The following is a 16,484-nucleotide window of genomic DNA, read 5'->3' as shown; positions in this document are numbered from 1 at the left end:
ATAAAGAATATTACGCTGCTTCTTCGAGTTATGGCTGAAAATGGAAAATTTGGAATGCATTTGCATGGTGTGCAAAAAGTAAAAAAAATGAACACATTCAGAAATCAAAACCAGAAAGGCATCTTTGCTTTTATTTGAATGTTTTTCCTATTTTTATGCCAATTTTTCAAATTGGCAAGTCATCTTTTTGCTAATAAGGACAAGAAATTGGGGAAAAATCCAGCACCACACACACACACATACATACACTTTTTGAGGACCTTTCATTCACATCATCATACTGCAGTGTATCATCATAACCTAAACCTAACAGGAAAGCTTTTTATTTGTTTTTCTCCAAAAAGTGGGGACCAGCACAAATGTCCCCACATTAATATAAACAACTCACAGTTTTGACCTTGTGAGGACATTTAATGCTCACCAAGATAGTAAAACATGCTTTCTCTCTCTCCCTGTCTCTGTCTCTCTCTCTCTCTCTCTCTCTCTCTCTCTCTCTCTCTCTCTCTCTCTCTCTCTCTCTCTCTCTCTCTCTTCTGTCTCACACACACACACACACACACACACACACACACACACACACACACACACACACACACACACACACACACACACACACAACCATTTCCAGGCTGTCTGGCTGTTGATGCTGTTAGTCTAAGTCCTGCTAAACTCTGAATGGGTTGGATATAGAGGTGTGTTTTCCACAAGACATTCGACACCAGAAACAGAATTCAGCATAAATCCAAACCTAGTGCAGAGCCGCATTTAGTCACCCAGAGAAGACTGAAGAGAAGTTTATTCACATCGTGGACATACAGTTTTAAAAAACACATCGCTTTCAGGAAGTTTGTTAATCACTGCTATCTCACATAGGAAGCTGTAGGAGCAGTGCTAACCTGCTGGAGATCATCTGAGGATTTACGTATGTATTCAGATTAATGTTAATTGAAATTTTATGCAAAATGTATTTTTAGTTTTAACCCCAAAATGTGGTTTATAACTCTTTCCCATGCCTGCTGAATCTGCAACATTTTGAAGGCAATTTCATGTGTCTGGCTGTAACTTTTTTTGTCAGAAATTTCCGGTTCAAAAAATATTTGCTGAAAGTGCACATTTCACAGATCCTGTTCCTTCACTGTAGTTTCATCTGGAGAAGCTGAGACACATTTCTACACTAAGTCTTGCAATTGTGTAATTTTAATGAATGAATACTAGATTATAAGTGTACAACTAAGAGTTAGCTGAAAATTTTGGCACTGGTTTAAATAAAACAGTTAATTTTACATATGGCTATCATTAATTTATTTTTTTTTTTACTCAAATTTTAGTGTCACTCCAAAAAACTTCCATATTTTGACCCCTGGCCTTGAGGTGCTCTAATCTTCCTCTTCTCTCCCACAGACGCTAAGACTCTGTTATCCAGAGTTCCTTCTCCTGAAGGTCAAAGGTCACGTCACCATGAGTCGCACATGGCTAGGAGGACTTGCTCTGTTTTTTTTATCCCAGAGCGCTTTTTCCATGACTCTCTTCAATGCCACGGGACTGAGCTCTCTCTTGGAAAAATACACTGATGACAACGGAGCAAAACACAGAGGAAAGAGGGCCATCAATGCCATCGATAAACAGGCCATCCTGGACCTACACAACAAACTCCGAGGTCAAGTTTATCCACCCGCGTCCAACATGGAATACATGGTATGGAAACATTTATGGTCTGTAGTGAGGCTTAAGAGGTCACAGTGCAGGGATTAGTGCATAACTGAGTCTAAGTCAGGTGTCAGGGTTTATTATTGTGACAGTGTGTGTGTGTGTGTGTGTGTGTGTGTGTGTGTGTGTGTGTGTGTGTGTGTGTGTGTGTGTGTGTGTGTGTGTGTGTAAAACAGGATGTTCAGGGATTTTAGTAATTCAGTTAAATGTTCTGAAGAAAATAACATGTAGAAAAACATGTAGAAAATGTTGAATTCTACATGATACTCCCTGCTCCTTTTTATTAATAACTAAAGATGTCTGCATATTGGTGTTTTTGTGTTGTCAAATCTTACCTTTGGGTGCAATCATGAAATGTAAGGACTAATTGGATATGTATATATATATATATATATATATATATATATATATATATATATATATATATATATATATATATATATATATATATATATATATATGCTAACACTCCCTCTCTTTAGAAACATAAAGAAAATAGTATATCCAAATTCTGAACATGATGACCTCTTACAAAAAGACTAAAAAAACAAATGAACAAAAAAAAATAAATCCCCCTCTCGGTAAAATGACATCAGCAAACAATGTAGAAGTTGTGTAGAACAAGTGCTTCATCATGACCTTCTGTTGAATTAGGATCAAAACCAAACACGATATCTTTATTATTTATGCTGACTAATGTCAGTGCATCTTGAGTATTATAGTCATCACCTGCAAAATCAGCTGTATGAGCAGTTATAATGAAAAGCATTTTAATCTAATGAAAAAAAGCTAAATTAATACGTTATGACCAGGTGTTAAAGAAGTGTCAATACCTCCATCTTCTTAAGCCAAAACTACCAAACAGAACAGCTTCATCTACAGTAAATCAAAAGCGAAAGCCTTCATATCGTCCATATCCCTGTGGATGTAAACTCATGCATCATCTAATAATACATATATCTCGTACGCTGTAAACAAAAACTGGAACTGTGTTGGATGCCTTTATTAGTTATGCATGTCTCCAGCTAATGACAACTATAAGTTAAAATGGTTTCTGGATAAAACAGATACAAGAATACAAGATACAAAATAGATACAACACACGAGAACCTTGTGTACCTGCGATTAAGAACTGTTCCTGCTCTAAAGAACTGTTCCTGCTCTAAAGGTGTGTAATTTGACCAAACTATAATACAATAGTAACAATTCATTTTATTTGCTGGTGCAGTTTTCCGTTCTTTCTGCTATTTGATTATTTAATATAAAAATGCACTATTTTTTGTTGAGAAATACCAATATGGTTTTCAAAGCTTTGACTTAAACCTGATCTCAATCCGATACTAGTGGTTTTCCTCTTTAAAAATTGTGACTCCTAAATGAAACTGACATTCCAAGTAATAAAATGTATTACAATAGAAGAAAAAGGAAGAAGAAGAAAAGAAAAGAAAAGAAAAGAAAAGAAAAAGAAGAAGAAGTAGAACAAAAGAAAAAGCACAATTTTGCTCAGCCAACTCTCCGGCTCTGAGCTGGCTCCTATTACAGTTTCAACCTGGTTCAAAGAGACGGTGGATAAATTATGGTTGGGGGTGTGTGGGGGATGTTAAAGAAAGGGAAGAGAGAAAAGGAGAAAACAGGGAGAGGAGTATAAGGAGCAGATGATGCTGAGGCAAAGAGGAGGGAAAACAAAATGGAAAGTGGAGAATGTGGAGAGGACTAAAGCCTGACTGAGCCTGGCTGACTTTTTTTTGGCTGATATTACTGTCTGAGATTGGTTTCTTTAGTTTTGAATGGGTTCTTTTATGTGGTGCCATTTCTTTGCTGTTTACATTTATAAAGCCTCATTAAAGCAGTGGGAGACCACACACATACACACACACACACACACACACACACACACACACACACACACACACACGCTAGTCTTACCAATTCTTATAAAGACCTTTGATTTAGATAATTGTCACTGATCAATTTGTGAACAATTTCCACTTTTTATAGTTCAATCTAACCCTAACCTCAAATCCAGTAACCAAAAGGGAAAAAGGGATATGACATTCTTGCAGTTTTTGCAAAAGAAAAAAACTAATCAGGTGCATCCCTCATGAGGACCAGCCAAATGTCCCTACAAAGCAAAAGTGTCAGGTATTCCATTTATTTCACATTGACACAACTGTTAAAATGTATTCATAGTATTATAGTAAAATCGGCCCTTCCAACATGCCCCACAAAACCCCCCACCCCTAAACAGACACACTCTCAACCCCACAGGACAGTTGAATATTGAGAAAACATTTTTTTGGTCCAGTTTCAGTAATCCTGTGTTCAACACTGTTCAACATAGGCATTCTGAGATGCTTTTCTGCTCAGCACGGTTGCAAAGAGTTCTTATTTGACTTCTGATTAGTCTTCTTGTCACCTCAAACCAGCCTGTTTATTCACCTCTGACCTCTTTCACCATTGAGGCATTTCCATCAACCAAAATTGACAGAAATATTTTAAAATACTTCAATCAGCCTGTTTGGCACTAATATCCTTGCCATGGTCATGTGATTCAGTTCATATTTTTTTTAATTTTGATGTTTGTTCTGAAGAACGTGTAAGAGAGAGAGAGAGAGAGAGAGAGAGAGAGAGAGAGAGAGAGAGAGAGAGAGAGAGAGAGAATAAGTGGGGTGCATACATATTGATAGATATATAGATTGGTACATATTTAACAGTAATGTGGTTGCATTTATAATAAATTAATCATTTTTTGGGGGCTTTTTAACTAAAAGAAAACATTTTTCATTTGTGCTGTATGCACACTTTTCATCACACACTTATGCCCTCACTTACCTCTCCTACTATTTTCCCCCTCACACAGCCCCCTGCAAGAGGAAATGAGCTCCTGCAGGTTCATGGGAATTGTTTGTACTTTCTTGGAATGTGCCCAGATGAGAAAAACACTCGATGCAAATGAGGTGTTAAATGAAATAAACACCAGTGTGTCAGTGAGTGTGAGAAGGGCCTTGTTTTCTTAACAGAGTGCTTGGCTTTTAGGAGGGGGCGTTTCCTGTTCAGGAGGTATTAAAAACAGAATCCTTCGACTGGCACAAATAAAATTTGGAATACAATTGTCGAATGTAGAGCGACTCCATTTGGAACTCCATTGGAAACCTGAAATCAAAAGTAATATATATGTGTGTAATGGTTAGCATATGGGCCTCATATATCCTCATACTGTATATATTTGATTTTATATTCCAGGAAAAAAGTTTTGTACAGTATTGATGAACCAGGCTCAAAGATGGCACTTAAGCTCCCTCTTCTGCTGTAGTCAAGTTTAATGTTTGTCCCATTAGTATTGCCTGGGAAAAAAATGAAAGTGCTAAAAATCTAGAGAATGGAAATCATGGCCTCAGTGAAAGAATTTAGAAAGCTGTACAGTTCAGAAAGATGTTTGCGAAAATGAACAGCATTTTTATAACGAATAAAACATTATGAAGCTCAGTCTCACTTAACATACTCTGCTGCAACAGAGCGCACTCAGCAGCCGCAACTTTATTTATGGTTCATTCAATTATTAAAAACCTAATTTAGAGAAGGCCCTTTACAAACCGCCCCACGTCCCATTTCCAGGTGTCAACCAAAGAATTAATGTCTTATGCAGCTCATTTTAGAGGGAAAAAAAAGAAAGCTGCTATTTTAGGCAAAGTTATTGGTTCCGATTTGCAATTGGCCTGTGCTGTGGGACATCCAACAAGGCCAAAAGTGTGAATTGTGAAAGAGCTAGCTGGTTCTGTGTAGGCGATCCGTCTATGAGTTTATGACTGTTGAAATAAAGTAAATGATTACCAACATAATCACACCTTCTTCCTGTTTATTTTTTTAAAAATTATAAAAGAAAAAAAAATGGGTCAGCCGATTAAAGGAAAACTTTCATTCCCGAGTGGCACTGAAGAGGAACACGAGACTTTACCTGCCAAGGAGAAACTGTGCCCAGAACAGGGGGAAAAGGGTGTAAGCTACATATGGAGTGCATTAGAGACTGGAAAGAGTGGCTGGACATCTCAAAAAAGAAAGAAAAAGCAAGCTAAGCTCTAATGTGAGGCAGACAGTACATGCTGTATGAGCTTGGAAACAAACTATACTGCTTCTTGCTATTTACTCGTTCGATTCAGTTTTTTTTTTTTGTTTAGCACTTTTAAAATGATTATTGTCCTAAAGCAGTTTTACAGAAATAAATTGATCACGAATATGCATTCAAAATTCCTAAATTAGTCCCTATTAGTATACTCCTATAAGTTTATCCCTAATGAGTGAACCAGTGGCGACAAGAAAATCTCCCTGAGACTGTATGAGAAACCAAGAGGAACCAGATTTAAAAGGGAACCAATTATCATCTGATTGACACAGAATGTCCATTCATTATATTTAAACAATCATTACTGCAGTTATCACTTGTTCACTGATGGGCACTTGAGTAAAAACTTCATCTTGAGATATTGCTTTATCTTGTAACCACGTGGAGGGAAATATAAGCAGCAGCTATACCACTTTATTATTATTATTAATGTTCTAGCTGTCCAATTAGCATGCTATGTAGTCAAAATTCACATTAAAATGCTTTATTGCTGAAACTATCCTGTATGTATTGTTGTGCTATGGATATGAAAACATTGGGTAATAAGTTCACATTTGATTGTTTTACTGTAATTTCTTCATGTGGACATGATACATGTTGAAACCTTTTGAGTTAGCACACTAGTTCATTAGCATGCTAGTTTATTTTAAAAAGCTAGTTCCATCGGCTAGATTTCAGCTAGTTAGTTAGCTTGTTAACTCTTTTTAACTCTTAACTGAACTGAAGGTGAAAATGTGTTAAATTTCAGGTCTGGGATACTGAATTGGAGAGATCTGCTGAAGAATGGGCTGAGACATGCTTATGGGAACATGGACCAGAAGGCTTGCTTAAGTACATCGGGCAGAACTTAGGAGTTCATTGGGGAAGGTCTGTATCTCTCTCTCTCTCTCTCTCTCTCTCTCTCTCTCTCTCTCTCTCTCTCACTCACTCACTCACACACACACGCACGCACGCGCACACACACACACACACACACACACACACACACTTGCATGCACTCATGACTACTAAGTCTTGCCCAGTGATTATGTATTCTATATTTTTCTACAATGGGGATAATTTAATTGTTATGATTTTCATTATTTTATAATTTTGAAATCATCCTGTTGTGTGTTTTTATCCTGTAGGTATCGCCCTCCTACATCTCATGTCCAGGCCTGGTACGACGAAGTGAAAGATTTTTCCTTCCCATATCCCCAAGAGTGTAACCCTTATTGTCCGTTCAGATGCTCAGGGCCAGTGTGTACTCACTACACACAGGTATATACAAATCTTAATCTTAAATCACACAAGAATTTAACATTAAAAACAATTTATTGTTCAGTATAGTGTGTTCTTGTGTGGTGTGGAGTGTAAAGGTGAAAATTTGTACTGTTAATTTTATTGCATTTTTGTAATTGTTTGCAGCTCGTTTGGGCAACCAGCAGTCGAATCGGCTGTGCTGTTAATGTGTGCTATGATATGAACGTCTGGGGACAAATCTGGACAAAGGCTGTTTATTTGGTCTGCAATTACTCTCCAAAGTAGGTTGAGTTCCCATTTTCTAAAACACATTTATTGGTTTCTACTCAAAGATATTGGATATAAATGATGGTCCAGTGCTGGTCGCCTTCACCACATTCTGAACCAAATAGTGCTCTGAAATGATGGAAACATTTGCCTTAAAATTATCATTATCACCTTGATTTAACCGTGAATTATTTACCCGTGATGAAAGTCTCTCTTTAATAATATGGAGCAGATAACAGTTGGGCCACTTTCTGCTTAAAATTTAAATGCCATACAATAGATATAATTGGTTGACTTTTGGCATTTTGTTGCACAATTCAATCAAATGCCATAAAAATCCTAAAAAAGTGGTTGATTACAAGTTAAATACAGCACATGTGAAAACAGTCTGCATCCAGGCCTTCTTATGCACAAGGTAACTGACATGAGTTTTTTTTTTAAGCAAATTACATTAAGTTACATGTTGAATCATAATATTTCGTCAACCCAAGCATAACAATGAAAGGAAAAAAATGACTTGTGTGTGTGACTTGTGCAGAGGGAACTGGTGGGGAAGTGCCCCATATAAACATGGTACACCATGCTCAGCCTGTCCACCCAGCTATGGAGGAGGATGTAAAGACAACTTGTGCTACAAAGGTACAACATTTGATTGAACTACCAAAAACCTGGTGTAACTAATGCACACTTTCATTTGCTGATGATTATTTTTCAACAATATTATTGCAATAATTTGGTCTGAAATGTGTGACGTTGACTAATAACACACAGTCTCCTAATGTACAGTGTTGATCATCAAATCACAAATAAATAGACATAGCAATAGTATAATTACATATGCAGAACCCCATCTAACCACAGAACTGTATGGTTTACAGAAAACATTTACAGAAAAATAAAGTAAATACCACAGGAATCCATGGCCAAGTATCCAAGTCTTTGCAACTACTTATGCGAAGGATGGCATTATTTTTGACCCCTGGCAATGAGAGTGGCTCTAACCATTATTGGACAGCCATGCATAGACTCACTTCATGTATATCTCAGGGAGCAGTTACTTTAGTCTTAATTCAAAGCGACCAAATTTAAGAGATACTGTGTTCTAAATGTCTTCACTGGGGCTACAGGTACTTCTGGGATTTGAACCCACAACCTGGAAGGTCATAGCACAGAATTAGCACCACCAGTATCTTACTCTCTAACATACAGCTAATATGGCCACACTGTTTTGTATTTTTTTATTTGTATTATTATTTTTGTTAAAGAATACTTAAGTATTATTAATAGCAATTTGGCATATTGCACTCCAGAACAGTGTACTGTTTGATTTCCAGATGAAAATCAATTCTATTATGAGGAGACCGAAGAAGACAACGTCATTGAACCCGAAGCACCGGTCACTACAAGACGTCCTGACCCACACTCGCATGCACACAGCACCACAGTTGTGAGCACCGAACAGATGTGTAAGCATATTTTTTTCTTTAATTGGATGTTTTTTTGTAGTTTAAAAATCAGAACAAAATATTCAGTAGAAAAAAATGAAAAAATCCTTCAGTCTTTGCCTAAACCATCCATCTTACCTCACCCTCTTAGTCCTTGGCCCAACCCCTTGGGTTTTCCGAAAATGTTTATTTGACATAACAGGCTTCAGTTGTCTGGATTTTGGATTTTGTGATTCATAAATTTATGATCTCATCAGGACATTTACCTAATATTCGATACTTTTCCAGTTTCTTTCTCGCATTGCTTTCAAATGTATGTTGACAGTGATAGCTTACAAACTGTTAAAAAAAATACACCAGCAGCATTTTTTTCTAAATTTCCTTGATGTTTAGCAGGTGGGGGTCTGCTATGGCTCCTATTTCTCTACACATTGTCAAACACACATGGTATATAATATTATGAGCCTGAGTCAGGAATGCAGGTTTTGTTTTCCTTAAATGCCTAGCTCCTTGCTGAGAGTGTTTGCTCGTTGGTAGTTGAAGCTTTGCGGGATTTAAATTACTTCCTGAAACCCAAGTAGATGAGCTCTCAGTACCAGTAATTCCTTAGCCTGTTCTTCGAAAGCTTTGGTAGAAATGTGCAAAATGCAAAGAAAAGAATGTGCATTGATGTGCAAAACTCTGCTCGATCGTTCTTTTTTTTTTTTTTTTTTTTTTTTTTTTTTTTTGCAGCACAACTTGTAACATGTCACACGAAACTCCGGGACCAGTGTAAAGGCACAACGTGTAACAGGTACGAAGGGTGAAGTTTATATACTTATCAGCACAACCATTAGCTGAATTGAGCAATATTGATAAGTTGAAATGTTCTAAAGAAAATCCCCTTTGTAACAGCAAAAGGGTATAGACTAATAATACCTACAGTTTAAAAGTGTAAAAGAGTAAAAGCAGTTACTTTTAAGGTTGTTCTCTATGAGCATATTGTGCATTTGCGTGTTGAGATGAGTTCTGGATGGGTTTGATGATAACAGCAGCAGTTATAAAATATAAATCTACAGAATCCCAGTGAGATTCTTCCCTTAATAAGGGGGAAAATTGGGCATTGTTGTGTTTAGATTTTATTTTGCATCATTAACGTATCTATATCAAACCACAAAAAGAGTCCACAACATTTCAAAATCTGTTTAGAGAAATATATCACTATTTAACAACTGTTTTGGACAGGTACGAATGTCCAGCTGGATGTTTGGACAGCCCTTCAAAAGCGATAGGAACTGTATATTATGAAATGGTAAGGACTATTTTAATCATTTATTTCCATAGGCTTTTTATTTTTATTTAAAAAGAAAAAAAAAATCAACCATTCTATGAAAAAAAAATTAGCGGTCAAATGTTTAGATGATTTTTGGCACCACTAGCAGAAATAAAATCCTTAAGAAGTCGAACTCACTTTACACATCCGCTAGCTGTAGATGTTTCCGGTAAAACTGCAATTAATTTGCCCCTTTATAAGTTTCCTATTCGAACTCAGAAGTTATATCCATGAAATTATTACTTGACGTGTCTCTGAGGTTTTTGCTAACAGTACTGCAGTGAGCGTTTTGAACTAAGAAGTGGAATTTTATGTAGTGAACAGAACTAGTGTGCATATACTAAATGTAGTATATAAATGTATATACTAAAGAAAATATTGTTTATACCAGTCAGAGGTGTAAAAAGTACCTGAAAATCATACTTGAGTAAAAGTATAGAAACTATACTGCAAAACTTACTCCATTAAAAGTTAAAAGTCACCAATTCCAATACGACTGGAGTAGAGTATCTGATTTGAACAGTACTTGAGTATTTTACTCATATTAAACGTATGCTCAATGATCTAAAGCACAAATCTTCAATACCAAGACACATGTTAGTTAACAGCCAAAAACAGTTGATTTGTGAGGTTTTATTACTTAAAATACAAATCAAATTGTACACCTCAACACTGCATTAACCAAGATTAGCACAACGGCTAGTCAGATTAAAGAAGTAATGGCTAATTTCAATTACAATATAATAGAATAAAAAGTACATATATTAAAGCATAAATGTAGTTGAGTATAGAGTAAAAGTTGCTTATATCTTTTATACTTTAGTAAAACTACTACAACTAGTAGTAAGTACAGTAATAGAGTACATTTTCTCAAATACTTTACACCACTGGTCAATATGATGTAAGTAATAACAGAAACTAGCTTGTTTGATGGATTTGCCAACATTAAATGTAGCTATAGCTGGATAAAAAGTATGGTTTGTCTTATTTGCTAGCATCATGTATTGCAGCATTCGAGCATCTGCAGAGCCGGCCTTCATTACGGAGTGATCGATAACAATGGAGGCTGGATGGATGTCACGAGAATAGGCAGGCAGGAGTTTTTCATCAAATCCTACAAAAATGGGGTTCAGTCTCTCGGGTGAGTCGCTCAAACAACCACTAATACTGTAACATATTTAATCTAGTATTATTGTATTTCAGAAATGTGATTGTCTTCTTTACAGGAAATATCAGAGTGCCAATTCTTTCATTGTGTCCAAAGTGGACAGTAAGTACAATATCAATTCTACAACTGTGTGAACTGACTATTATTACTGCATCACTGATAAATAATTTTCGCAACTTTTTTGTTGCAGTACAAGTGATTACATGTGAGACTACAGTGTCTACATTGTGTCCACATGAAAGCCCTGTTAAACACTGTCCCAGGTAATGAGTCGAGTTTCCAGGTTTTTGAATATCATTAGGCCGTGCTGCAATTATATTCATCATAAAAGCAATTTACTTGAGCAGTACACTGTAAAATTACATTTCATGATTATGATGTTTTATTTTATATTTATTTTAAAATGCCAAGTGAATTATACAAAACTGTAATACATGAATTATAGAATCTACTGTCCGCAAAACTGTCTGCAAGAACCCGCCCAGGTCTCCAGAGTCATCGGGACAAGAATTTATTCCGATGTAAGAATTTAAGATTATTACATAATATACTAGCTCTTATTATTATTATTATTATTATTATTATTATTATTATTATTATTATTATTATTATTATTAATAAATAATACAATTATGTATATTATGTAATATACTATATGGTATTGTTATTATTATTATAATTATAATTATTGCTATTATTGCTGTTGTTGTTGTTGTTGTTGATGATGTGACTGTTCCTTCACTTAAATTCTTATTGCCATATTAACCCACAAGACCAATAAGTGGTTTCATTCACTTTTATTTCTTTTGACAAACTTATGCATGTTCCTCTTGTTTCTATACAACAAATTAGGTCCACTACTGGTATTAAGATTTACTTCGACCAAACAAATATATAAATGTACAGATGTTGAATGAATATCCATTCACAGATCCTTCCTTAGAATCACTAACAGTTCGGTATTTGAACAGTTTGTTTTTCCAAACATTCAACTAAAATGAAACAGTTAATTCCAGAGCGGTTCAGTAGGATTTAGGTGCAGTGACTGGGCAGGCCATTCTATTAAAGGTAGCACTCCAGCTGACTAGCTTACACGTCCAGAGCTTGGACGTATGCTTTGGGTCATTGTCTTGTTGTATAATGAATTTGTTTCCAATTAGCGGCAGTTCAGTCCGAGTTGTACAGTATGGTGCTGATGTATGGAATGATAGCCATGTTGGTTTTAAAATTCCCTTAACCTAGAATTAATCTCCAACCTTCCTTGCTCAAAAACAACCCCAACAATTACAAATAAAAATGTCAAATTTAGATTCTGTCCACAGAACGTCCTTTCAATCATTCATTGTCCAATTTTTGTTGTTTTATGTACCTTTTCATTTGTTGCATATAAATTAATTAACATGCATGTATCTTAAAAACGATAAAAGAGTACAGAATGTCTTTCAGTGCTAGTTATTTTAGATTTCATTTGAACTATTATTTAAAAGATATACTTTGCTGCAAATAAATGACAATATTTTATAGTAATTACAATATTCATAGTTTTTAGCAAGTAGGGAAAGTAATTTTTGGTAAAAAAGAGTACCTGCACTTTATCAGTATATTTTCAGTTTGGAGTTTCAGTTTTTACTTTATTATCACTATTGTGAAGTGAATGCATAAACTGCATTAAATGAGAAACTGTGTTCTATCACTGTGTGTCTGTAACAATAGAAAACTCTCTTCTTACTGTATATAGAGGTGATGTGAAGTAGAATGAAACATTGAACTGCATGATTAATAAAAAATAGTTCTCATTGATCAGTACTTTTTCTTTTCATAATTAAGGCTATACAAAATGTACTTTTACACTTTACTTCAGTGTGGTGTAAAAGAATGGTGTACTGTTAAGATAAGTAAATGAATAATAAGTTGTATTGATTCAATATTTAATGTTGAAATTGTTGAATTAATTGGGAAAGGAATCACATAGCAGGTTAATATACTGTATTCTCTTAATTTTTTCCTTCTCTCTTGTATGATTACTTTAATTCCTACTGTTTTGATTTTCAGAAATCCAGTATCTGCAGATCAGCAGTTCATGCCGGTGTGATACAGAACGAACACGGCGGCTACATTGACGTGATGCCGGTGGAAAAAAGGATATACTACTATGGTTCCTATCAAAACAACGTTTTTTCTGAGAGGTACGTAAAAATCGCACAAATTAATTTCCCGTCATGATTACATTTTTCTTTACAGATTAACATGTGTGCTGTACAATTCAAATTCAAAGATATCTATGGAAGTGAGTGTTAATTGCTGTGATGTGATAAACCACCGCAGTGGACTACTCTCCTGATTGTTTAGAATAAGTGCTGATTCAATGAGTGCAAGGGTTCAGGTTTCTTCATAGGATAATTATAATTTTTTTTTTCAGTTTGCAAAGGTTAAACTGCAAACACAAGCACGAGGACATAATTTTGGTTTTTAACGTACCATGAGAGGCACGGTACAAAGCGGAATGACTGCAAAGCTGATTAGAATGCAAAACCGTACCAGTCATACTCAAATACAAAAAGCAGATTATTTAAAAGCCTGAGCACACCAGCAAGCTTGATTTTATTTTATTAGATAAGAAAACAATGTTTTACTTCATTTTTTATTTGATCTCAATAAGTGAATTTCAGGTGACCTTAAAAAGAAATCTGATTACAAACAGGCAAGCCATTCATGTAATTATTAACATTACGTAGAATATTTCATAAAACTGAATCCTTACTAGAGAGACATGAACTATAAGATTCATGCTTTCTGAACACTCCATTCCACATTTAGTCCCCATTTGTTATAATAACCTCCACTCTTCTGTGAAGATGTTAGATTTTGAAGTGTGCTTGTAATGGTTTGTTTTCATTCAGCCACAAGGGCATTAGCAAAGTCAAAATGTAGGGTAAGGAGACTTACTGATGTAGGGTGAGGGAACGCGAGATAGGATCACTTCTTACACCATGTTATAATCCTTTAGCACTGAACCTGCTGGCCTTGTTAGCACTGAACCCTGCTAGTTCCTGTGTCTCCTCGTGTCTGAAGTGTTTGTGACTGGAATGAAATAAGTCCCTGAGATCTATTTTGGTGACCATTGTATTGTAGTTGGGCACCAAAGTGTGTTTTCACCATCCTTTGGATTTTCTTTCACACACCGTGGACCTGCCATACTGCAATACTGTGACTGGTCAGGAAGTTGGTCAGGAACACTATAAATAAAGAAAAAAAGACACATGAATAATTGATTAAAAGACTAATTAAAAGACTAAATGTCGAAGACATTTTTTTTTAAGTATTATTGTAGATGGTTCACTATTTCACCTCAGGCTTTTAAATATGATTAGCCATAGACAACGTAAAAAATGTGTTAACTGTCATATTGTTCTCTAATGCATGATGTTTTGTCTCTTGCAGCATGCAAAACCCTCCAGGAGGAAAAGCTTTCAGAGTGTTTGCAGTCATCTGAGCGCAACTTGAATCACCTTTCTTTCCGGGTTGGTTGTTTACACAAGTGACAGTTAAGTGCAGTTTGAAGGTGGAGAAGAATGAAGAAATCTCTACATATTTACTATATTTTGTTCAATTTGTTTCTGCAGATGTTGTACGTAATGGGTTTCTTTTGTCTTTGTGATGTTCTCATCCTAAATTTAAGGCATTTAATTAGACAATGCAGGGAATATATATTCGAAACATCTAAAAGTCTGTGTTCATTACTGTGTTCATAGAAGCTTTTCATTATACTATCAATTACTAAATATCAGAATACGTATTAAAATACAGTGTGTAACAGCTGATCAATCATTTGGTAGTGCACGCAGACATTTGGACCCAACTTTATATAGTCATGCAAAGCAATATGTTGGACATATTGGGCCATATGTACAGTTGGTAATTTTCTTCTTTTGTAGAGTTGTTAACAAATGCATTTCTGTTTCCATTATTATTCAGATTTAAAATTTTTCTACAAGTACATTACTTTAAGCCTAAAATACACAGAGAAAAAGAAATATAACAAATATAAAACATAAATATAAATCAATATACAACAAATCAAGATCCAGTTCTAAATATGTATATTAATATGATAATATATGTATAATAACAAGGCAACTATTAAAATAAACAACCAATATTTGCCTAATCTAGTCCTTTATCTTTATCTTTGAAATCAAAGTACTATACTGCAGATCATAATATAATAATACAATTATAAATAAGCAGATGCAGTTATATAATTTTTTTTTTTAGATGGGCCCTGTGTCAGAAAAAAATACCTAATAAACACGATGAGACTACAAGGTGGTCTACGGCCACCTCCAAAGAGCCTGGCCCCGGTACTGGAGGCGGGCTACCTTTCCATGGCCCACTCTGTATTTTAACTATTACCAATTAGAATTTCATCTAATTAACACTACAATACAATACATAACAAGCTCTGGCACAATGAATGCTGTGGTGGTGTTAACAAAAAAAGAAAGAAAAATAAATCATCCAACAAAAACAGCAAAAACAACAACAGCAAAAACCTGGCTAAAACGGCTTTTACTTATATTATTATTATTATTATTATTATTATTATTATTATTATTATTATTATTATTATTATTGTTATTGTTATTGTTATTGTTATTATTATTAATATAAAAAAAAGTATGCACAGTTTCAGTTTGTCACAGGAATGATGTGATTGAATAATTTTAAAATGATATGCATAAAGAAAAAATTTAAGTTTTGTTCATTTATAATTTTTTGTATACATTTACACGAGTATTCATCTGATCGGGAAAAAAAAAACACAAATTGTTCAAATTAGCACTTAATTACAGTGACACAATTAAAGTGCAGCTATTGCTTTTGACATTACATTATATTACATTACATATTTTATTTATATATATATATATATATATATATATATATATATATATATATATATATATATATATATATATATATATATATTCTAAAAAAGACAAAATTAAAACCCTCAACGCAGCACATATTTATTATTGTCATCCTTTTTATTACTTAGATATAACAAAAAATAAATAAAAATAACTGAAAACTGAAAAATATTTTTTTAACACTAAACATTTCTTTTACTAAAGCAGCAAGTCTCAAATCAAGCACCAAAATGCAACATGATGCAAACATTTGTCTTTTAAAACACCATAATTTCTTTAAAACTTTAACAAG

The 16,484-nt window shown here is 34.6% G+C and overlaps 1 protein-coding gene across 1 annotated transcript; it reads left to right on the top strand.

Annotated features, from left to right (window-relative positions):
* Positions 1–584: 584 nt before the first annotated feature.
* Positions 585–15,775, top strand: crispld1a (cysteine-rich secretory protein LCCL domain containing 1a). The gene is made up of 15 exons (XM_083530475.1): positions 585–922; positions 1,402–1,695; positions 6,576–6,694; positions 6,955–7,087; positions 7,235–7,350; positions 7,875–7,975; positions 8,671–8,802; positions 9,514–9,574; positions 10,006–10,072; positions 11,104–11,234; positions 11,320–11,363; positions 11,452–11,524; positions 11,707–11,782; positions 13,314–13,447; positions 14,703–15,775. Exons 2-15 carry the CDS (start codon positions 1,459–1,461, stop codon positions 14,752–14,754), a joined length of 1,476 nt encoding a protein of 491 aa, XP_083386601.1. The 5' UTR covers positions 585–922; positions 1,402–1,458; the 3' UTR covers positions 14,755–15,775.
* Positions 15,776–16,484: the final 709 nt, after the last annotated feature.

Source organism: Silurus aristotelis, assembly GCF_946808225.1.
Source record: "Silurus aristotelis genome assembly, chromosome: 25".
Lineage (NCBI taxonomy): Eukaryota > Metazoa > Chordata > Actinopteri > Siluriformes > Siluridae > Silurus > Silurus aristotelis.
Note: the sequence above shows the minus strand (reverse complement) of the source record. Positions and strands in the feature narration are given on the sequence as shown.

Excerpts from the sequence above, each read along its gene's own strand:
- crispld1a (XM_083530475.1), top strand. The coding sequence starts at position 1,459 with ATGAGTCGCACATGGCTAGGAGGACTTGCTCTGTTTTTTTTATCCCAG. Across the intron at positions 11,235-11,319 it reads AATGGGGTTCAGTCTCTCGG|GAAATATCAGAGTGCCAATT; the intron begins GTGAGTCGCTCA and ends TCTTCTTTACAG. Across the intron at positions 11,525-11,706 it reads CCTGTTAAACACTGTCCCAG|AATCTACTGTCCGCAAAACT; the intron begins GTAATGAGTCGA and ends CATGAATTATAG.